Here is a 23910-nt window from a genome sequence, read left to right as displayed (position 1 = left end):
TAGTAAATTTTTACCTGTTGTTGAAATCTATGTAAAAAGTGCGTGTGACAAAAGTGCCAAACATTTCCAGGGTTGACCGCCAAAAAACATCTAAACATTTTGACCAGTATGGCTCATATGATGACATAAAAAATAAAAATAAATCATTTTGGGGGCATTGGCCAATTTACTCACACAATTACTAGGTTTTTGAAGCATAAATTAAATGTTTTGGGTGAGTTACTCCATTTTTCAGACATGGAATAAAGTTGTGACAATTGCACAGTTTAGATAATAATGAGCCAAAGTGATTGAGAAAAACTGTAATATGAACCCATGTGGCGAATCAATACGTCACCTGCAAACTGAATGAAAATCCTTTTAAATTCAACACAAGTGACAGCGTTGAAACTATTGAATACGGTGACCATAATCTGCCTCCAGTAGGTGGCAGTGCTGCACGTTTTCTTTTCTTTTTTAGCCAAGAAAAGCACAAGTCTTCCTTGGTTCAGCATATAGATTTATTAATCTTGGAATACACACTTTTCAAACAAATACAAAACCTACGGTAAACAAGAAGACTCTGGTACAAACCGTTCACCCGCAGTTATGTGTAAGCGGAATTTGATGATTTTTAATTAATTTGTAATCGTTTTAGACTGTACATATCTTAATATAATCTATAAAAGTCATTGTCTTGTTGATTTATATAGTTGTGACAAGGACATTCAAAATATTGACATCAATCATTTGTTACTGATGGTGACAATCAAATACCTACGTGAAAATGAACAGAAATCATTTTGCATGGCTTTTGGTATCGCATGTATGTATGTGTGTGGATACGAAATATTTATATTTCAGCACAATCAAAGTCGCATGTTCCATATAAACTATACATTGTGTTTGTGTTTATCACACAGCAGGCAGTGCTGGATACTGAGGCAAAGCTCAGGAGCAGCATTACTAGAACCAAAGACGCTCGATACATACAATGATCAAAGTTTAAGCAGTCAGTCTTTGATTCATTGATGATAATGACAGGTATCGCCGCCGCTTGACTAGGACAGTGGAACCAAAGGCAGTGTTTATTGTGTAAGTGCGAAGTTTATAGATTTTATACTATAGTCTCTAAGGAATGTGGGGGGTTAAGCTCATGCAAAATGGATTTGCTATGAACACTGTGATGATCTATATATTATATTGCTTTTTATACAGCACCTATACATTACAGATCTGCAAAAAAGAACAAACAACTAAACAAAAAAACTAAAACTAAAATACAACAAAGAACAACTGGCACTTTCCATAGTCTTCACAAGTGGGTATAGGAGTGACATCAACACAGAGGCACAATGAACAGACCCTGTGACCACTAAAAAGCCTTGTATGTTTGTATGTACAAGTGGCATACATACATACTGAACACTTTAATCATGTATGCTTGAACTGAGCATATGTCATTTACTTACACATTTTAATGTTTATTTTTTAATGGAAATCTTTAAGGCTTGTTTCATTTTGGTGTGTAGTTCAATTATTTAGTATATTAATGTAATCATTCAGACTATAATAAATCATAGGTTTGTTATTATATATAGCTTGATCGATTGATTCTAGTCCCTTGTATTGCACCTATTAACATCTACAGTCCATCTACACAATTGTGATATATTGTGCATTACATTACTGATTTAACAAGCTCTTCTGACATAACTGATTTCAAGTTTTTGAATATTCACATAATAAATGACAGAACAAAAACTATAGAAATAGTACATTCTCACAGGCTTTCAGCTACATCACAAACACTAGCTATGCACCACTGTTTTTTTTGTTTTTTTCTCCATATAACCAAACCACTCTGCCATTTTTAATCTGCATCTGTGTATAAACTTTCATAATAATTAAACTGAGGGAAAGTGAATTTATGACTACGGCTGTAAATCCAATGTCATAGTGAGCCGTATTATCTAAAGTCCACACAGAATGAATATACTGTTGCAACACAACTTCACAATGGCCTCTTTAAGTTTCATTAAACACCTTTTATCTTCAAAAATATCAGAAAGCAAAATACTCTTTAACAGCGATAATAACCTTATACAGTTTACATAAAAGTTAAGGTAAATAAAAGAGCTTGAATTGTATCAGGAACAGAGTAACCTGGAAGAAAACTACTCTGAACCACAACAATTGGTTCTTAAATATATGCCTTAAACATATGATGATTAAAAAAAGGTCCCAGAGCTTTCCTTTAGGAAAGAGAAAAGAATAATAATAATTGTATAATAACCAAGGAATATGATTAGAATAAGACAATCAAAAATATCAATATATAAAAAAAATTGGTTTGATGAAATACACTTGAAAGGAGAAAATGTCAAATTAAAATACAGCTTTGGCTTATAAAAAAACCCTATTTTCTGCTAGGAGTGTTATGAAAGAGACCTGAACTGAAAAAAATAAAAATAAAGAGGGGGTAAGAATTAGAACATTAGAATGTACTCAGTAATAAATAAATAAATAAAATTAACCCTGCCCTATCAGGGTAAGCCATGATGTAGTTTGGCATTTTTATCATAAACTGTAATTTACAGAATGGAATTCTAATTCCCTGTGTTTCTCATAGAAAAGAATGTTTCGAAAAGTTCTTTAAAAATGCAGACCCTTTAGGGCTTTATGTAATCTCTCATTTTAGTGTTGTAATTCTTTTGCACAGTCGATGGAGTAGAAAGCGGCTGCTGAGAGACTAGCAACTAGAGAGAATGTAGAACATAAGACCACTACAGCATAACCACATGACCTGTGGAGCAGCTAGTCTTTGTTCTTTTCTCTCTCCTGAGCTTAGCCACTTGCACTCCAGTGCAACCCCCTCATTATGAAAAGGCAAAACATAGTGGTATGTGAAAAAAAAAATCTGAGTTTGATTTCCAGTGTCTATCTGAATAAGTCTCACGTATGTGAGAGAATGAGTGTGTCTCCATGTGTCTGTTTAGCAGTCAGCTGATTTCGGTGTCTCCTCATCTCCTGCTGACAGTGGAACCGACTGTTCCTTCATTTCGATCTCATCTCCAGGCTCTTCGTTTTTCTTCTCTTCCTCCATTGGGTAGACCACTACACAAAACTTCTGACCCAGGTATGTCATTTTGTCTGAGAACATAAAGTGAATCATTTAATTTAAGGGGTCTTTCTTACTAAAAGCGTTACTGTGAATCCTGTCCAGTCTCTTGCAATCAATATCCCACATTGAGTAATGTGTCGGTGTGTACTGTTAAACTAGATATACCGTATGCCATACAGAAACATTATAAATGTTACTTTTAATCAATTTAATACATCCTTGCTGAATAAAAGTATTAATTTCTTTACCAAACTTTTGATTAGTAGTGTAAATATAATATAATATAATATAATATAATATAATATAATATAATATAATATAATATAATATAATATACATTGTCTCTAATCAGACCTAATACAGATGTCATCATTAAGCCCCACATATCTGTGAACTTTATTCCACTTACCAACAAATGTATTGAAACACTGGGGCTTGTTTTCCCAGTACACGCCCAAGAAATAGACAGGGACACCAGTAAGCATGATGGCCAAGCCAATGCCACACACCACAGGCTCCGAGTACAGAGAGAAGATCAGCAGGAAGGCCCAGAACAGCAGGTAGATGACAGGCCACACCAGACTGATCTGTGAGTTGGAGAAGTAAGGTTAGCAGCCAGAAGTAAAAATGTATCTTAAGTTTTCAGCTTCTAAGGGAGGAATGTAGGGAGTACCTAGAACCGGAAAAGCACATCATGATTCAAAGGTTATAGCAAAATATAAATACATTTGCTGAACAGAATACTGGATATATAACAGATGGCAAATTACCAGTAAAAAGTCAACAACTACCGAGATCATTGATTTTTTTTCATACTGTAAGGTAATGTTTTTTAATAATTCAATTCAAAATTAGCATAAAATCTTCTGTTCAACATAACCTAAAATTTAACACTAGGTTTCAGTAATTCTTGGGACTTACTTTAATTGGCCGGTGCATATCAGGTTGTTTAATCCGAAGCACAATCTGCCCGGCAACAGTAACACCATAGAAGAGGTAGTTGATGAAACCCACATAGTTTATGAGTGTGTACATGTCACTGGTGCACAGCATCAGAATTGTTGAAATGCACTGTGGGAAAGCAAGAGAGAGATTTTTGGTATATGTATAAGAACTGTCTGATATCATATCACATTATCATAAAGACCATTCATACTGGGACTATGGAAGAATGCAGGCCATAAAATCAACAAAAGAACAAGTCAGTCTTAAATTCAGCAACTGTCCAGTGGAATTAAATGATGTGCAACAAATGTGAGAGTGAGTTATAAAGACGCACTTAAAGGGAGAGAGAGGTATATATACTGTATATATGATACTCACAGTGAAGAGCAGAGCTGGAATTGGGGTGCAGCGCTTCACATGAATCATAGCCAGCAGACTAGGGAGATGGCCTTCACGTGCACCCGCGAAGAACAACCTAAACAACATGAGGACAATCCAGGAATACTGTTTTTTACAATGCCATTATATTCAGTAGAGGGGAATATGTGAAGACACAGACAGACAGAACGATAGACAGAACGATACAACGAACGAACGAACGATAGATAGAAAGATAGATAGATAGATAGATAGATAGATAGATACAAAGATACATAGATAGATAGATAGATAGATAGATGAGTCTTGTGTATAAATGATGGATGGATGGATGGATGGATGGATGAATGAAGGGAGGGACTGACCGAGAGGAGGTGAAGAGGGAGCCGTTGACCCCCCCAAATGTGGACAAGGCCACAGAGATGGGCATGATCCATGACATCACTCCCAACAGCTTCTCACCAAACGTCTGGGAGAGAGCAACAGAGTGGTGAAGGAGAGAAAGGAGAGACAAGCAGAGGAAAAGAGGACGTTGATCGAAAACATGCATTATCATGTCCATAATATCTGTGCTGTTTCATTAAAGAAAGTCTTTAGAATTGAATGCAGAAGATTCTGGAGTCTGATATATCTATTTGAATGGTACACACAGGCAGGCATCAAGAGCTCAATCCAAGTATCATTTAAAGAACTTTAAATATTGATACTTGGTTAGATATGTCAAAGAATCTCCTGCATAAAGCAAAACAATCAGTCTGTTTGCAGTCCTGAAATGTCGGACTGCTATGAATGAACACTCACCACAGCTACAGCATTAGAAGCCAGCAGCTCCTGAGGGCTCATGGCAGTGACGTAGGCAATGTTAGCAAAAACATACACAAAAGTCACAAGGGGAATGGAGATGAAGATAGCACGGGGGAGGTTTCTGTATAAAAACAAGAAAGAGGGAAAGAAGTGTTCAGTCAGAAGTAGTACATTGCATTATTTTAGCCAACCAACTACATATACTACTTTTCAGTCAGTCTGAGGCAGATTCCAGTTGCCTCCTCAGAGCATTGTGTAAAATTATACAGTGATTCTTTTGGCTCTTTATACTTGTGCAGTTTGACATATTGCAGAACATTCTGACTATTGATCCTTTATGTGGTTGTTTGCTGGATATTATAAATGTATATTTAATTTACACTAATAACAATTAATAATAATTAAATACTGAGAACACAGCATTGAATTACTGTGTGCTCTTTAGATGAAAATTGGCTTACACATAGGGGTCGACGAGTTCCTCTGTGACATAATTGAGGAAATTCCAGCCACCGTAGGCGAAGGACCCCTGTAGAAATGCCAGAGCAATCAGTCCAACATCATAGTCTTGAAACGGTTCGAAAGCATTGGCCGGCTCCAACCAGTAATATTCACCTGGAGAAAAAAAAAAAAAAAAAGTGTACAATAGTTATCAAAGGGAAAATTGTTATGAAATGCCTCTTGTTTATTAGCTAGTTAGTTAACCTTTAGCAAACGCTTTCACTCAAAACAGCTTAAAGTACAGTAATCGCAAACACAGCTCCTCTTGAGCAACTGATGGTCAAGTTCCCTGATCAAGGACCAAAATGGCATTGTGATCTTAATAACAAGTAGTAAGTTTATGAAAATCCAGCTAAACCCAGCTGGATTGAGTTGGTAGAAACCTTGTGAAACTGGTAGACCATCTTGGACAAAAATACTGTGACCTGATTTTTCCAGCAAGGGGCATCAGATCCAAATGGCTACAATCTTACCACCAGCTAGTAATCCACCAAAAACAGCCTGAACCAGTTAGAGACCAGCTACCATGTTCCAAAATACAACTACCACCGTAAACTGGTTTTGACTGGATTTCCTGAACCTACAAATCTTTTTGCTCCCTAAGTCATAGTATTAATACCACAATTCTAGGGTCAGGTCTTTGGGTCACATGTTCTCTCTAAACTCTCTTTGAGAGCATACATGACCCTGAAGACCTCACATTAAAGAGCAGCCAATGCCAACAAACCCAAATCCAGTCTTTTTAAAATCTTCTGCATGATGGAATCACATCTGTCACTCTCATATTATCAGGTCAGTGTCTGAGCAAACAGGCCGTCGGCAGTGTGATCATTATTTAATCCTCTCTGACGCAGCAACTGTGAAAACTGCATTATCTGTGTTATTCTTTATTAGAGGGTTTGAACCCAGTGACTTCTGCTGAGACAACAAGGCAAAGAGAGGAAGTGCTGTGCTTTCAGTTTTTCTGAAGATTTAACGTAGCTACTAGAGATAAAGCAAAGCGCCCAGGAGGACGGGGAGTCACGCATGCAGACTTCTACAAATGCATGGACAGGAACAAGCACTGCACGTAGCCCCAAACACACACACACACACACACACACACACACACACACACACACACACACACACACACACACACACACACACACACACACACACACACACACACACACACACACACACACACACACACACACACACACACACACACACACACACACACACACACACCTTTATTTAGCACAGACCTCCTTGAATAACCAATAATATATAGTATGCACACACACACATACATAGACATATGGTACTTACCCTTGCAGATTTGTACAAAACCCATGATGATGATGAGAATGAGGGCTAGAAGTTTCCCTGCAGTGAAGACATCCTGTACTCGTGTTGCCCAGCGCACGCTGGCACAATTCACCCAAGTCAGCAGCACTGAAACACACAGACATTGGGCTTACAGGGCTGGTTACACACAATACACACACTATGAGCCCTTAGTGAGATTAATGGCTCCCTGCTGTTTGAACAGTCTAGTATGCCAAAGGATTATAAAATAATGCTTTCAGATATGAGGAATTAATCAGACACACAAATGACAAGCTCGAAATAGGCCTTCAGGTGAACCTATTCAATACATATAAACATTTGAATGCGCTGCAACATCTGAAACAGATAGGCAGGTGAAATTAGGTTAAAAAAGTCAGCACAGACGAATTATAATAGGATATGATATTTTGCCTTTATATTTGTTGATCTGTCAGATGTTTTTATTCAAAGCAACTCAGTATGCATATTCTCTTTTCGAATCTAATGTGGCATTGCCAGCAAAATGCTACAGGAAAATTTCAAGCATTGACAGGCCGTGTGATTTTTTTTTTTGGACCTCATATGATTTGAAAGATTACATGGAATATTTGTACTTTTAAGAAATCATTTGACAGACTGGAGAATTATTTAAATGAACAACAAAAAGCTACAAGATTTAAAAAAAATAACATTGTAACCAGTTAGAGCATGTGAAACATATTTTTTTATACATTCATATACATTTTAACTTAGAAAACCAATGTTGAAAAAGTCAATGTGCTAAATAACCCTCATAGTCACATGCACACAGTTGTCTGATGGCATGTGACAGACATATTTGGTCATAAAATCAGAGGGACATGCAAGTAAACTTTGAGTCTTGACTCATGCACTTTTGAGAACTTGCAAGACATGCAAAAATGCCGCCTCGTGATGTGCACTTCGGGGTTCAGCTTTATCCCGTTTCATTCAAATACTACGTGTACTTGTAGACAAGCAGCAAATCAAATCACTCACCTCAACAGACGGTTAAACTAAAGATTAATTACATATAAAACTAGTGTGAACTGGGTGTGATTTGAGAATGTCGATGTGCAGTGGCCAAACTCAGCAAGAGTTCTTGGCACTCATTTAGAATGAAACTACTTAGAGGTGCAGCAGCATAGTCACAACAATAAAATGCAAGTCAAGTGATATTAGGCGGGGTAAGATATTTTGTTACACAAAATCCATGGTAATTACTGTTTGGGGCGAAATCAACACAAATAGTCTGACAGTGCAAACTGACATCCTGTCAAATAATGTGAAGAGAATGCATTAAAAACCAAACACAACAAGGCTTTGGGTGAGGAAGTGAAATCCTTATGTCTTATCTCTGTGTTAAAAAATTGCACTGCCTCGCTGTACAAAGCAATTAAATGTTTCTAACTGAGCCCAGTCGTGTCTAAGGACGCCTAAGAAGGTGGTGTTTGTTAAACTACTTTGGAATGGAAAAATAAGCAGGTAGTGAAATCTACATAGTACACCATGCTAATGCAAGAATGCAGAAAACATTCCTATGACAACAGGAATCTTACTACAATAAGCTGATTACAGTGGTGGTCACGCACACAGAGGTCAGTTACTCATTTAACATTCCATTTTATCTCCTTGATATCTTAAGACTTTGATGCAAGTAGAATCATGTGCTAACTATTATTTTTTTTAAACATTCAACAGCCTGTTAAACACAATATAATCATGGGATCTGTTCTAAAACGTGGAGGATTCTGTTTTGCGCTTTACTGATTGCATAGGCAGCATAATTAATTAAAATGGAATATATAATTGATTCGAAGCTCAAATAGCCGACTCAAAAAGTTAGCATGTTGCTAAGCTAACCTGTGATACTCAAATGAGCTTAAGCTTAAGCACATACAATTTTTGGTAAAATAGTAAATTTTTAAGAAGATTTAACCTATTCAGTAATTTACAAAATTGTATAAATTATAATTATATTAATAATCAACAATTTTCTCACGTATCACTTTTTTTATTCAAGTTTTCACAATACAGTAAGTCCCAATTTGCATACTTTCTATGCATGCACTATTCTATGCAATTTTATAGTATAAATGGTGTTAGTGTGTTTACACAGAAAAAAAAGAAAAAAAAAGAAAAAGTGCGCTTAAAATAACCCGATGATCACCGAAAAAAACCAAATGTTTGAAATATTGGTCACTTACTACAATCAACTGTCGTAACTTTCCTAATATAGCAGAAGGGGCTATCAGACTCTGATGCTGGAGGTAGAGTACATAGTGCACGGAGTAAGTGCATAGTGTATAGTAAGCAACTTGGGACATAACTAATGCCTTATGAGATTGTCTTCTCTGAAAAATGTACATGCAATGCTGCCAGTATTTGACCATGAGAAGGTATCTTAAATGGCAGCAGTTATTCTGACAACCGTTTGGCAACAAATTAGGTTCTGAAACAGAGCCATGCACACTCTTACAAACAAACTTTTCTCAGAATTGCTGTAGTGGTTTTAGAAGAAAAGACATAAAGGGTACAAAAGAGTTGAGTACACGAACAGGGACATCGTTTAAAACTGTGCCATAGTGTCCACTTTTGCCCTTTCACTTACTTCCTGCGGATCTCTAAACAAACAAAAGCAAAGCTAAAGAAGAAGCAAAAAGAAGCTTTAGAGCTGCTTGAGAACATCTGTTTAGTTAAAAAACAACCCTCAACTTCAGCTAATCAGAACATTTTGGTCTTGATACAGTCAAAATTTTGAGTATTAAAAGCACACAATGAATGCTGGCTCAGCTCTGTAAGCCTGCGAAATGGACAAAGAGCTAGTACTGGTTACAGTTAAGTAGCTAATTCTGGGTCAGATTTTTTCCATAAAAATAAAATAATTATTAAATATTATTAATATATCTAATTATTAAACTAAATCACTATTGGGGTTGGATTTAAATTGAAACTTTACAATTGCAATATCGAAACAAGTTGAGATATCACCTAATATCTTCTCTTCTTGACCTCTCTTTTTTCTTAGGGTCTCTGTTGTTTGCCTGTCTACATACAGCTTGCAGTATTTGTAGCTCCAGCGTGAAGTTTGCAGAAAGCCCACGCTCAAGGCTTCTTGACGCCATGAAAAATATCATTCCATCCATCTTCACATATCCCTCTCTCTTTTACTCTCATCCTTTTCTATCTTCCACACATTTTCCCACAACCTTTTTGTTCCTTCTCCCAGGGTATGACCCCTCGGTCTTCTTCAATCACACATCAGTCCCAAAACACTGTCTCTCTAGATCTGGCCTTCAAGGTTCTTTCACTTGAGCGTGATTTGCCCTTACGGTCAAACATAAAAGGCTGTAATGAAGTATCCATTCCCAGCAACAATTTGTGCATGCGCAGAGAAAAATTTCTAAAATATACAAGTGTTCAGAAGTGAATCACAAGCAGATGTGGAATAGTGATTGTGTAAGTTGTTATAGCATCTGTGAGGTAAACAGCATAAAACAGTCTACAATGTATGTAAAATATACAGTTTTTTTTCATCTTATGAGGAGTGTTCAAAACATTCAGATAACCTTAAAATAGTTTCGTGCCTGTCCATGCCACATCCTCTCTAATGGTTTAGCATCCACAAGTTAACCGCTCTCACTTTCCTTCCCTTATTTTTGCTATATTAACCTTTTCTCTTTTTTTACCATTCTCTCGCAGTCCCTATCCCTAGATAATATATATATACATATACGTGTGTGTGTGTGTGTGTGTGTGTGTGTGTGTGTGTGTGTGTGTGTATATATATATATATATATATATATATATATATATACATATATATATACACCGCCTGGTCAAAAATAGTCACTGTTTGGATTTAAATAGGCAAATCCTTAAAAGTCAATGACTGTATCATTATTGCAGTGATTATTATGTTTCTAGCTTGTTATATGTTTGGCAGCAGTTCTTCTAACCCTTGATGGAGTGTGTAGCTTTTCATTTCTTACAACCATGTAGGAAGACACATCTTGGGCATTTTCCAGAATGACAATGTCAAGATTCATCAGGCTCAAAATGTAAAAGAAGGGTTGGGAGGGAGCATGAAGAATCATTTTCACACATGAATTGGCACCTCTGAATCCAGACCTTAAATTCATTGCAAGTCTTTGGGATGTGCTGGAGGAGACTTTACAACTCAACTCTTGCATCGTCAATACAAGATCTTGTCATCCTGGAATATGGCCATGATATGTCTGCGACTTTTTTGTTTTTGGTTGGGCATATATATAGGGAGGACTTGTAACAATATCAATGGTCATCTAAATATGCATGTCAGTACCAAAAATCCCTAAACGATAAGACAATGATATCTCTGTTTTTCCTTCTGGTACTCACACAAGCAGATGGCAGCGAGCAGACGCAGACCACTCTCTGGGGGGAAGCAGGTTGGGAACAGAGGCTGCAGGACGTAGTTGGAGAAGGTAAGAGCGATAACTGCCTGGTTAGTAGGATAGATCACCAACACAGCAATCCACAACCGCAGAAACCTGTAGCATACAAACGTTCAAAAAAGTTAAAATGCTTCCAACAAAAAAGTACTCATTAGATGGTAATACAGTGGTATTTTGAACTATATTTCATCTCCAAAAACACAAAGTATCATGTCAATACCACAGTTCCTTTTAGCTAGTGATACGCATTGTGTTATTTGCATATAACAGTCTTTATTCTAAGGATGGACTCAATTTGTGTATACAAGATCATTTATTGCCATCATTTGTTTGGAGTGAAATGGAATGACCAGCTAATGGTTGTTCTCTGGCAGTATTATTCATTAGAGCAGTCACTGTGCTAAGCAAAGGTTGTTAAAATGTAAGCAAAGCCAGTGCTAAAAGATTTGATTGACCCCCGCTGAGTACCTATTGGTGGATTAAGAAATGTTAAATCACAGCTACAACTACTTCACCAGACAGAAGCAATGTGTTAGCATAACTTTAACTGAAGACATTTTACTGTTTAATGTTATTTTTTTGTATTATCTTTTTTTATTCATTTTCATAATAATTTCATAATGTATTTTGTTAAGTCAGAGTATGTTGTACATGTGTGCTGAGCAGAGAGCTGGGAGTTATATATTTTGCTTAGAGGTATATGTGCAATGCAACGTTCACTGAGCAAAGATGTTCCACTGATGATGATACTTCAAATGTGTACAATTGGCATGTTCTTTACAAGGAAAGGAATGTTTCAACTGATGCAAATGTACCACAAATGTATACACAGAAGGACAGTTTCTTAATATGGAAAGTGGATTGTACCATTTGTAAGCATGAGGTATACGTTCCATTTTTAAACATAAGCAACATGTTTTTCTACCTGAAGAAGTGGTGAAGTATAAGTCCCAGAGTGGTGTATATAAGCTCAATCTTACTGTACCACCCCAGAGAAACATAAAGGCATGATGGGGTGAGAGGAAGGAGAAATAGAGGCGTGAGGGAGGAGAAACTCAGAGAAACTATTTATAGCTGGCATGATGGGGTGAGGGAATAGAGAAATGGGTAACAGAGAAATCTGGAATGAAGACCTCCTCACCTATAGCCTTATTCTGCTATGCCTGTTTCTCTCTGTCTGACACATGTATACAAATAATAAATAGAAATCTCTTGGCAAAAGTAACTGGTGTAGCTTCCGTGATTCAACAATAACGGGGGAAGGCATGATTTTCAAATCAACACCACACAATCAAGGATAATGGTGTTTACTGTCACAGTAGACTGTTGACATGAGATTACAGGAGTTTTGACAGAAAAAAAATATAGGATTGATAAATGTTGTTATTCCATTATTTTCTTCTGGTTTGTTGAATCGCTAACTTACAGGGACACCGAGATATTCATGTTAAAACATCCTACCACACTAAGTTCTGCATTACCAATAATTAAGTCATCTACTTTTAGAAATAATATGGACTTTGACTGATAAGCAGTCTATTCTCTGGAAGTATTATTAAAACCAATGTGTGGCTGAAAAACTCACCCTGCCAGTCCTCCGAAGATGTCCTTGACATAAGAGTAGTCGCCTCCAGATTTGGGGATTGTGACGCCCAGCTCAGCGTAGCAGAGTGCTCCAATCGCTGTTATAACGCCTGTGACGATCCATACGATGAGAGCCAGGCCCACTGAACTGGCATTTTCCAACACTCCCTTTGGACTGACAAAGATTCCAGAGCCGATGATGTTACCTGCAAAAGAGAAAACAGAGAGGTTGGGTATTAGAATTGTGAATTAATGTAGAAAGCAGGTCAGAAAAAGAGAAGGATTGTGTGTGAAAAAGGAGGTGGAGCTGTCACACCAACACATCATATAAGCCTTCAATCAATGTCTGAATGAATCTACTAAAGTGCTCCAATTTAAAATGAAATTAAGGAAACAGACTTTATCCTGAGTAAAGGATTTAAAGAGATTTTAGATTGGTCAGAAATGCATTAGGGATACACATTTTGAAATTGTAGCCGATATTTCTATAGGCAATAACTATTTTCACGTTATGATCAATATTATAAATCTAGACTACTTTGTTAAAAACTATCATTATGTGCACACAGACATTCACTCCAACTTGCACTCTTAAAGATTGAAGAGAATATCTTCATCTATCCAAATTGTTTAAAATAGACAGAAATATATCCACCTTGTTTTGCAATTCGGAAGTAAGCTATTTTCTGTGAACGTGCGAGTGAAACTTCTGATTAATTAGCCGCTAAAGGTAAATAACTAGAAGAATAAGAAAGTGCAGTAAATGGTAAAACTATTTGCGCTACAAACCAGTGTGTTTGTGATTACAACAAGCACAAATAAGGTGGATAGATTTCCAATTTTGACTGATAAATATCTAATAATGGCAGATACCATTAAATACAAAAAGAAATGACAAAATATGGTGCTTCCCTACATTTTATTTACAGTATCCCTAAAATACATAGGAAAGCATGATGAGATGACAGTGTGACACTTTACCCCGGAGATAAGGAGATCAGTGAGACAGTGGCAAAGAGAAAAGGGGCGATATGGAAAAAGAAAAAGCAGGACAGTGTATGATTCAAACGGAAATGAAAATGTCAGTGTGGCAGAGAAAGAAGAGGGGAGAACCAAGAGAGAAAGCAGGTGGTGAGAGCAATTCACATTTGCTAAGTTAGTATTCAGCGTGACTAATGGAGTGAGTACACACAGCAAATATATGGGGGAGTGTGTATTTGCCATTTGTGCACTTAGTGCAGTATAGTGCACCACTGTGTGATATAGGTCTATGTGTGTTTGTGATTCACAATTTGGCCCCAAAAGAATTTTGGACAATTATGTTACACATGTAAAATGTCAGAATTTCGTTGCATTCAATACAAAAATATCAAACCAGGTGAGAATTTTTCTCAAATCTAATTTTACTCATCTAAGCCATTGTTGCAATTATTTGTAACCATGGTTGATTTTAGCACACGTATTAGGTCATGTCCCCATTAATTCAGACAATACCAACGAACCCATCCATAACTTGTAAACAACCATTTTTACAACAAAACAACAGTAGATCTCACAGAAGATCTAATTTAGATCTACTAAACTATTCCATTGGAAAGCACGTACGCACACGCACGCACACGCACGCACACGCACACGCACACACACACACACACACACACACACACACACACACACACACACACACACACACACACACACACACACACACACACACACACACACACACACACACACACACACACACACACACACACACACACCACTTTAGGGTGTTTTTCCACCAAAGCCCTGTGAAGATCTCAAAAATCCAGAGGGATGTCAAATCTAACCAAGCTGGATCAAGGCTCCTCCATGGAGGAAGACACTTGTGTGTTTTATGTCTTTGGCTGTTCTCCCACTTCACTTCTCTCCCTAAATCTCTGCTTTGAAAAAGTCCTGTCAAGATATGATTATCACAAACTTCAGCATGTCCCATGACCTCAAAGTACAAGTTACACAACTTTATACAATCAAAGGTATCTTTTACTATTGCCAAAGGATGTAGGGATTGATCTGGTTTCAGCCAGCTTGTGTATTAATTGACTATAAGGAAACCAGCAGGGAATTATGAACATCAACAGGTTTTACGCGGAAAGATACTGATAGATTATTGTGCACAGTTGTACACTGAGAGGCCTTGCTGACTACAGAGGAAAAAATCCAGATGGATTTCCTTTTCATACTGCATCCTCTTGCTTCCCTTTTGTGTGTTCACAGCACAAACATCACAGGCAACACAGCAGCAATCCATGATTTAACATTCTAGTTTGTCAATCTACACACATTGATCTAATCTGTGCTAATCTTTGTCAAACACATAGGCCTAGATGGAAAGGCTACAGAAAAGTCCCGCCTTTCAATTCAAAGTGCCAGGTAGCTTTTAGATAAGGCATTGTCCGTTTTTTTTTTTTTACTGCATTGCACATTAGCTGTACCAGCCATTAAAAAAAAAACATTTGTAGAGTGATTAAAAAAAAAAAATTGTTGTCAGATTGTTGTCAGAATTGGCACATTAAGATGCAATCACATTTACTGTGGTTTGGCAAATTTTTGCTGGCAAAATACAGTGGTTTCAATAGGAACCCACGCAATCTGCACAATTTCCCCACACTGATTTGCGAATGGTTTGACGTTGGTCACGCGAGTTTGTTCATTCGTTGCAAACAGAAAGCTGCTTGGTTTAAAGAAGACATTGTGAGCTGTGCTTATTGCTACACTATTGACAATAGACAATGGATTTTTTTGATTTTTTTTTGCCCATTACATTTTGTTAATGTGACCGTACCTTTATTCAGGATTTAGGTCTAACACCATTTAAGTAGATAGATAGCACCCTATTGCCAACATCGAATACAGCCGCACAAGGTGGTTCAAAAGCGGCCGCAGTGAACTGACTTACCTCAAAGTCAGTTCACTCTTTGCTATCAGCTTATCATATATGCATGTCAATCATTGTGCAAAGACATGACTCATTTATTGCACAGTGATGTTAAATTCACTTGTACTTCTATTTATTACTGCTAATATGTTTGCTGAGGTGAATCTTTCAACTGTCCTATTGATTTTCTTTCATGCCTCCATTGATCAAACGGTTTCTGTGGGTCTGTAGCCTTGATAACCAGATGTTTCCCTTTTACAAATTCACATAAATAAATCAGAGTTTGGGTTAATGAAGCAAGCCATGTACACAAAACAATGTCTCCTTGCATCAAATAAAATGGGTTCAACTGTTATGCAGCCCAGATTATTTGTATAATCAAAGTGGATAGATTTACAAAAAGTTTCTAAAATTAGGCTAAATGTTTAACATGTTTCTTTTGTATGATCATTAAAAAACCATACTAAAAACACAGGTTTAGCTTTCAGCTAATGAAGGTCTATGGATATTTACCTACATCATACATTTTCGTTTGGATTTTAATCATCTTACTGGAATATTAACCAATCAATCACTAAAGTTTAATACATGACTGTATCAGATCAATGACCTGTCTGAGAAAGAATAATGGAATGCAATTAAATATTGAGCTGCTAACCGGTTACATCTAGTTTGGCTCACATCAAACTTTGAAATACTTTGTAGCCAGCTTAATGTATGATGTTCTTCAATCAATCCATGAGCATCTCTTGATAACATCTGAGGCCAGTTTTTGCTTTTTATCTGCATCATCTCACAATCTCTTTCTATTGTAAGTGCACATTCAGATGATCTGTCAATCTTTACTCTACTAAAACTAGGTTCCTGGCACCCGTTTCCATTCTAACAATCCCTACTGATTACCAGAGACCATAATCCAAAAATTCAACATAAAAAAAATGGAGCTAAGCAAGTCAAAACCACATCAGTTCCATGCTTCATTTCCAGCTCACAAAGGGTTCCAGAAAAGGGGTTGATAAAGATGAGAGTGGCAGAAGTTAGAAAGTATTCTGATAAATCTAATGAAGTTCAAAGGCTTGCGGAAAGCTTTGAGCGATCCGAAGCGACAATCACCTGATAATAATGTTCACGTGAGGCAACTGAGAGCATGTGAATGTGTGACCTGACCTGATCAAGGTTGCTGAAGAGGATTATCATATAGCAGTTAAAATGTGGGCTGGGATTATCTTGGGTGTGTTTTACTTTTCCTTAACTCTCATTATTACATTAAATATAATTTTATAGCTTAATGCTGCCTAAAGCAATAAATGAAAACCACCCAGTGAAATACTCAATAAAATGACAAAGGTTAGGTCACGTTTCCTCTCTTCATTTCCTCTTATATTTGCAGCGTCTCTGCTATCTAGTCCTATTGCCCTGATTTCTTCTTTTTTTAAACCAGAAGTGAAAATAATAGACAAAAAAGACCAAAACACCAGTTTAACTTGCAAGGCTCGTGCATTTTTTATTCTTGCTTAACTTATGCATTTCAAACTATTGTGAAAAAAAACCCACGAGCACATGGCTGTTTTGCAATTTGCTAGACGGATACATTTTTGTTTGCTAGACCAAAAGAATCGACTGATACAGTTTCCAAATCTGCTGACAGCCTTGTTAATATAGATAATGCACATTTTCTATTTTCCAATGGTTATTATTTAGTAGTAAATATTTAGGTAATATAATTGTTCTTTTGAAAGAAGCGATTGCGTACATCTTGTTTGTTATACTTAATCGTATGGAATATTTAACTATAACACATCATCAATGTTATTTTGTATGACCTATCCAATATTTATTATTTTACAGATCATTATCAATCATCACAACGATAACTAAATAATCTTTAGACTACAACAATTAAAATATAATGTGCATGAATATCTTATAAAAACAACAACATTGTTTATAAACCATTACTCATCTTAAATAGGCCTATAGGCCAAAACGATATTGGTTTATCTCTAAAATCAACATTATATCGTATCGACCATTAGAAAAACCCTTTTCGGACGGACCACTAATCAACAGAACAACAGACATAAGCGTATATAACCAGGGCCGTTTCCTCCGAGGAGGCAAGGGAGGCAGTGCCTCCTCAATAAATTGGATGAGAAAATAATCCATATTAGAAAAATAAAACAACACAAATATTACAAAATGTTACATAAAGTGCATAAATCACTAGTTTTTCTAAAGCAACACTGTCAAACAGCAACACCCACAGCCACAGGTAAAGTTACAGCAGGAGCCCGCGTCTTTCTTGCCTCCCCAGAGCTCATTGAGTTTTAACAGACCCCCTAAAGCATGCTGTGGGTTTGGTGGGAGGTAATTGAGAATGAATTGTGGTGAGAGGAGGCACTGCCTTCACCATGCTATGATTGGATATGGTTGGATATGATTGGTTTGTGCCATAAATCTTGCTCGTTTTCTTGCGCGTTCGCGAATAGGTTTGAATGAACAAAATTATGGTGTTTAATGGGAATTAAAAAGTAAACAAACAACTTAGCCATTTAGATACACCGCTTTATGTCATGTCAAAATCAAACTTGAAATGGACTGAAAACATGAAGACTGTAGGGATATTTTAGTGAGCAATCAGCTTGGTGAAATTAAAGGTAAGCGGTCTGTGATCAGTGTTTACCGAGCTTGATAAGTGATGAAAATAAGTTGATTATTAAAAAGGACAGCTGAACATCAGTTCACAAATAAAATATATTGTTTAAATTGTGCCTTTAGTTATTATTTTGGAAAACATGCAAACATAAAAAAAGTCCTCATTTCAGAACACCACCACCACACGCCACTGTAATCATATATTTTCATATATAGTAGGCACCTATATTTTCAACTATTTTGGTTTTTCCAGATTTAAATGACCTCTTTTTCCATTTCATAAGACTGAGACTCTCATTCAGCATTATCCAATCAAGCTGTGCACCGTGCACGACGGACCATGCATCCGTTTAAAACACATCCACCCACATGACAATACATAGAAACATATTAACACTCACCGACAATAATGCCACAGGCACTGACGAGACCGATCTCCTTTTTCAACGCCACCGATGACTCTCCCGCTGCTTTGCCGGCGTCTGCCGCTCCATCCTCACCGGTGCTCGGGGCTGCGCTCCCTCTTTGTCTCGGTCCATCCGTCATGTTGGTAATGTTCAGTCCTCGACGTTGAGCGGTGATGCTAGAGCAGCGTTTGACGTGTCCCGCTGGTCAGATCTCAGATAGCGAATCTAGACATAAACAGCCTGAATACTATCTCGAGCAAAATATGCTACTATGATCACTTTATCTATATTTTCTTATCTACCTGAGATTGCTCTAAATCATGTGTCAGGGTTTATTGCGTAGTGGCAAAGTAACAAGGAGCAAGATGGGCTACTGCAGTAAATGTCAATAAAATACAATCAAAAAGAAGGCACTGTCAGTGTCATTAAAACGGTAACATTTCCTTTCCGAGCGTCAAAAATGAACACAAAGCACTGATATCGGGCGTGACAAAAACTACAGTAATACTCCACTCGCAACTATTATGTGTCCGTTTGTTGAGTCCGTGATGAAGCTTATCCAGGGTTTAATCTGTCGTTTTAAAAACACCGCGCCAAAGAGGCCGAAAACCAATTCACAGTTTTCTCCTTTTATTTCCTGTAGGCTACCTATAAAATGCCGGTTGCTTCCTCGTTCTTAATACAAGAAGTGCATCGTTTTGACATTGCTAAACGGCTTTGGGTAGATGAGTGTCGGTGCGCTGGGAAGCGTCTCCAGCGATGACCAAAGCACCAGCGGTCCAAGCGCCTCCTCAGCCTGTAGTATTTACTCCATATGTCAAACCGCTTCCATAAGTACCGTCGCGCCTCCTCCCCTCCCCTCCCCTCCCACTTCGCGTCACACAGCTCTTGTTTTTTAAGTCTACTGCACGCCTCCCTCATGGCCCCCTGACAAGCTGTTGAATATCACGGTAAGGAATATGAACTTCCTGAACCTACCAATATATTATTTCTTTGTTACCCTATCGCTTCATTGTAAACATCTCAGTGCTTAAAAAAAGCCTGCTGAAAATATTACACAATAATGGCTAGGCTACTGCTTTCTCACATGTAACTATTATAATTCTTTTTGTACAAATGCTCTTTTAGTATATGTACACGTTTCAACACGATTTTCAAACGTTTTAGTAATAACAGGAGTTAGAAAGAGCCCGTACTTTCACCACCTGCCACAAAACAGCCCCGGCCTACAGATCAAGTCGCGTTTGCCTGGACATGTAACCATAGCAACGGCATGAGCGCAGTACATTATGTCTGCAAAACATTACACGTATTGACACAAAAAGTAACAAAAAAGAAAAGAAAAAAAGAATTCTATTTATGTGTGTGTGTGTGTGTGTGTGTGTGTGTGTGTGTGTGTGTGTGTGTGTGTGTGTGTGTGTGTGTCTTGGCAAACCCTAAATTATGGGGACAAAATGTATATCCAGAATCCTTGAGGGGGCATTTTTTGGTCCCCATGAGGAAAACACCTTAAAAATAATAGCTACTAAGTAGCCTAATGTTTTTTGAAAATGAAGATAATACAATAACTGTGTATTTGTTTATGAACGTACTCGTACCTTCTAATCTAGGGAAACCAGTTTTAAACAGGCCTCAATGTCATGTCTAATGATCATCTAGCAAATTCATGTCAGCTTTATACATAACCAAGCAAATATTTATTAGTGATTACAATGCTTATTTCTCAACAGAAAACAAGTCATAAGATCAAAAAACTAAAACATGCAGCGAATCTGTGCTGCCTTCAAAATCGACCAGGCACCTTACAGGGTGTCTCTTGTTGCCTGATTATCTCCATTTATTGCCAATGAAGGCAATGTTTTCAGCTAAGACACTGTTTACAGCATCCATAAAGAAACGAACATTTTAGTCCTGCATATTAATTGTCTTAGTTGGTCAAAGTGCATTTCTTTGAGATATATACAGAGTGTTACAGTGGTCATACATTTTCTTCACTCTCATGAAAGCAATCAAGAGATAATATTGACGGTAAAAACAAGAGCAGGAGTGTAGGTAAATGGGACGTTTTTGCCAATGTAACTCATCATTCATTATTGTGTGAATCAAAGTGGACAAGAAGACGCTAGGACTGTGTTGGCACAGCTGTGCTGTCATAGATAAATGGGCTATAGCTTGATATCTTAATGGCTCTCATACGCGCACGCACTCACATCTTCACACACACACACGTGTACACAGAGCCACACACGGCCCTCATGATGGTCTCTTTTTTTTCATTCATTTGCTCAGTGAGAGGAAGCAGGGCATTGGGTCAAACTCAACCATTAAATAACATCTTACAAACACCGGTCAGCTGTGTAGTACAAGGGTGCAGCTATCAAAGCAGCTTTCACAGAACAGCTCAATATGACATTTGTTTTGATAATGAGATGAAATTCATTTGGCCATGTTCAGCATTCATTCTTTAAGTTTGACACAGACTGTTTACTCATATCTCTTCATCTCTAATTCATGCAATGAAGGTCAATGAATGTGACAAGGAGAGTTGTTTTCACAACAGTACATCACAGTAGTTTCTAACTGAAATTATGTCAAGTTTTCCTTCTTGTTTTAAGCTGAAATCTGTTTAAAGAAAAAAAAAAATGTTTTTAAACTATTTGCAAATGAGGTGACAAATACTGAAGACAAATGAAATAGAAATATTCTGAATGTCATGCATGACTTTAATGCTTTTGCTGCTTTTGTCCCCATAAATTGTACCTGCCATCAAAAACATAAAGAAAATATTTGATTAATCATCTGAAAGTAGTTAATGGTGTTGTCTAAAAGAATTTAGAAATTTCCTTCAATCTACACTTGTGTGAACTGGTCTGTATATACTGTGTGTGTGAATGTGTGTTTGAATGCACTAATCTCATCTGGACTGACCCAATCCCCTCCTTTAAATCAGCGAGACAGTGGACAGATAACCATGTCAAATCCACATGAGTGATTGGCACGTTCAGCACAAGGCCTGAGGAAGAAGCACACAGCCATTTCGATTGAGACTTTCCTGTCTTATCAGTTTGATAAATGATATGTGAATGAAGAGTGCAAAATGCTCAAGGGCACAAAACTACAGGTTATAATGTGTGGAGGGAGAAGAGGGCTGGGGAATTATGCGACACATTTCACACTGAAACATACAAACTAAAGAGACTAAGAAGAAAAAGCAGAGGAAGATCATTGCTGGACAGAAAGACAGAACAGAGTTTAAACTCCAGTTGATTGTCAAATGTCAGCAACTTTTAGCCTTCAACACACTGATAAAGGGGCTGCTTATATTGATATGGCCACTATTACCCTTTGTCTCTCCGTCTCCGTCTTGTCAAATGCCGCACACAAATTCTTTCTCAGTGATAAGGAGGCACTAGAAACCACTGTGATTTGCAGCGAGATGAGGTTAATTAATACCCAGAGATTATAGTTCTGTTAATTCAGAGATAATTCAAAACACCATGCAGGATATTGATAGATATTGCCCAAGACTGACATCTTTAGATCAATGAATATGGCAAGTGACATCTAATTTTCCCTGGCTTATATTAAACTAGTAAATCACTAAAGTGAAGACCCAAAAGTGAAGTGTTTCTATTTGACATTTTTCTAATACAAAAAAAAGTTTTTATTATAAAATATATAACCGTGTTATTTTAGTATGATTAATATATGATTATAGAGTTTTTAATAAATCATATTAAACTTACTGTATTTCAGTTAATTGCCCAGGAAACATTTCTAATTTTCATTTAGCCTAAGTTTTTCATCTAATATTTAAATTTTATTTTATTTAAGCTTTATTTCAATTAATGAAAGCATGCATTTTTAGTAGTTTTAGCTTTACTTAAGAATAACATCACTAATATATATGAATGAAATATAATAAAAAAAAAAATAATCTGAATTTCATATTTGAGAATTTTCAAAAGAGCAGGCAACACCTTCTGTACAATGCAGTTTACATGCTCAATGTCACACAGTTACTTATTAGACTGGCGACCTAGAAGTATATTTCTAATTAAATTGAACTAATAATTAACTTTTTAAAACCCTAAAACGTTATTTGAGGTCAAAATCCAATAAAACCCACTTTCAAAATGGTCTCAGATATTTGGGTCCTACTTCAGGAATGAAATAACTGCTCTTATTTCTTCTAACAGCTGCTAAAGTACTTCAGAAATTAAGCAAAATTATGGCTGACAGCAAAGACTAGTCTTTCCTGTATATTGTTTTCTGAACCTAAACTGATGGCAGGCAAGACAGGGTAGTGGCCCTTTTTTGAGTTGTTGACCTCAGGGCAGCAGGCCTTGCTGTTGAGTCATGCTCTGCTACACATACCACATTTGGACACCTTATTTACCACAACACAAAAAGGAGTGTTACACAACATGGATAAAGTTCCCTGTGATAGAGTGAGGAAATAGAGGAAATGAAAACAGGACAGATGGGACTGCATGTCTGCACTTGCATACGGTACATGTGCACATGGCCATGTATGTTTGTTTGAAACAGACCTTAGTCATGACAAGTAGTCATGTCAAAGCAATAACTAAATCAGAATACTATCATCTGAAAAATATAGCAAGAATTAGATGCTTTGTTTCCAGACAAGACTTAGAGAAACTTGTGCATGCTTTCCTCACCAGCAGGGTGGATTATTGTAATGGACTCCTCACTGGCCTTCCCAAAAAGACCATAAGACAGTAGTAGCTCATACAGAACGCTGCCGCCAGGATTCTGAGCAGAACCAGAAAATATGAACATATCACACCAGTCCTCAGGTCTTTACACTGGCTCCCAGTTAGA

General features: G+C 37.1%; 1 protein-coding gene across 1 annotated transcript; it reads right to left on the bottom strand.

Annotated features, from left to right (window-relative positions):
• Positions 1–482: 482 nt before the first annotated feature.
• slc7a8a (solute carrier family 7 member 8a) lies at positions 483–19889 on the bottom strand. Its single transcript, XM_082159503.1, has 11 exons — positions 19060–19889; positions 13085–13289; positions 11444–11595; positions 7046–7171; positions 5692–5845; positions 5228–5351; positions 4792–4895; positions 4427–4523; positions 4025–4174; positions 3513–3690; positions 483–3132 (listed from the first exon to the last, which is right to left on the bottom strand). The coding sequence occupies exons 1-11, from the start codon at positions 19202–19204 to the stop codon at positions 2975–2977; spliced, it is 1593 nt and encodes a 530-aa protein (XP_082015629.1). The 5' UTR covers positions 19205–19889; the 3' UTR covers positions 483–2974.
• Positions 19890–23910: the final 4021 nt, after the last annotated feature.

The sequence above is a fragment of the Leuciscus leuciscus genome, assembly GCF_965113295.1.
Source record: "Leuciscus leuciscus genome assembly, chromosome: 2".
NCBI classification, from domain to species: domain Eukaryota; kingdom Metazoa; phylum Chordata; class Actinopteri; order Cypriniformes; family Leuciscidae; genus Leuciscus; species Leuciscus leuciscus.
Note: the sequence above shows the minus strand (reverse complement) of the source record. Positions and strands in the feature narration are given on the sequence as shown.

What these genes read in the sequence shown, in the direction of transcription:
- slc7a8a (XM_082159503.1), bottom strand. Translation starts at nt 19,204, where the DNA reads ATGACGGATGGACCGAGACAAAGAGGGAGCGCAGCCCCGAGCACCGGT. An exon ending in TCCCTCTTCACCTCCTCTCG is followed by an intron (nt 4,524 to 4,791) that starts GTCAGTCCCTCC and finishes CATGTTGTTTAG; the next exon opens with GTTGTTCTTCGCGGGTGCAC. An exon ending in GTGTTTCAATACATTTGTTG is followed by an intron (nt 3,133 to 3,512) that starts GTAAGTGGAATA and finishes TTATGTTCTCAG; the next exon opens with ACAAAATGACATACCTGGGT.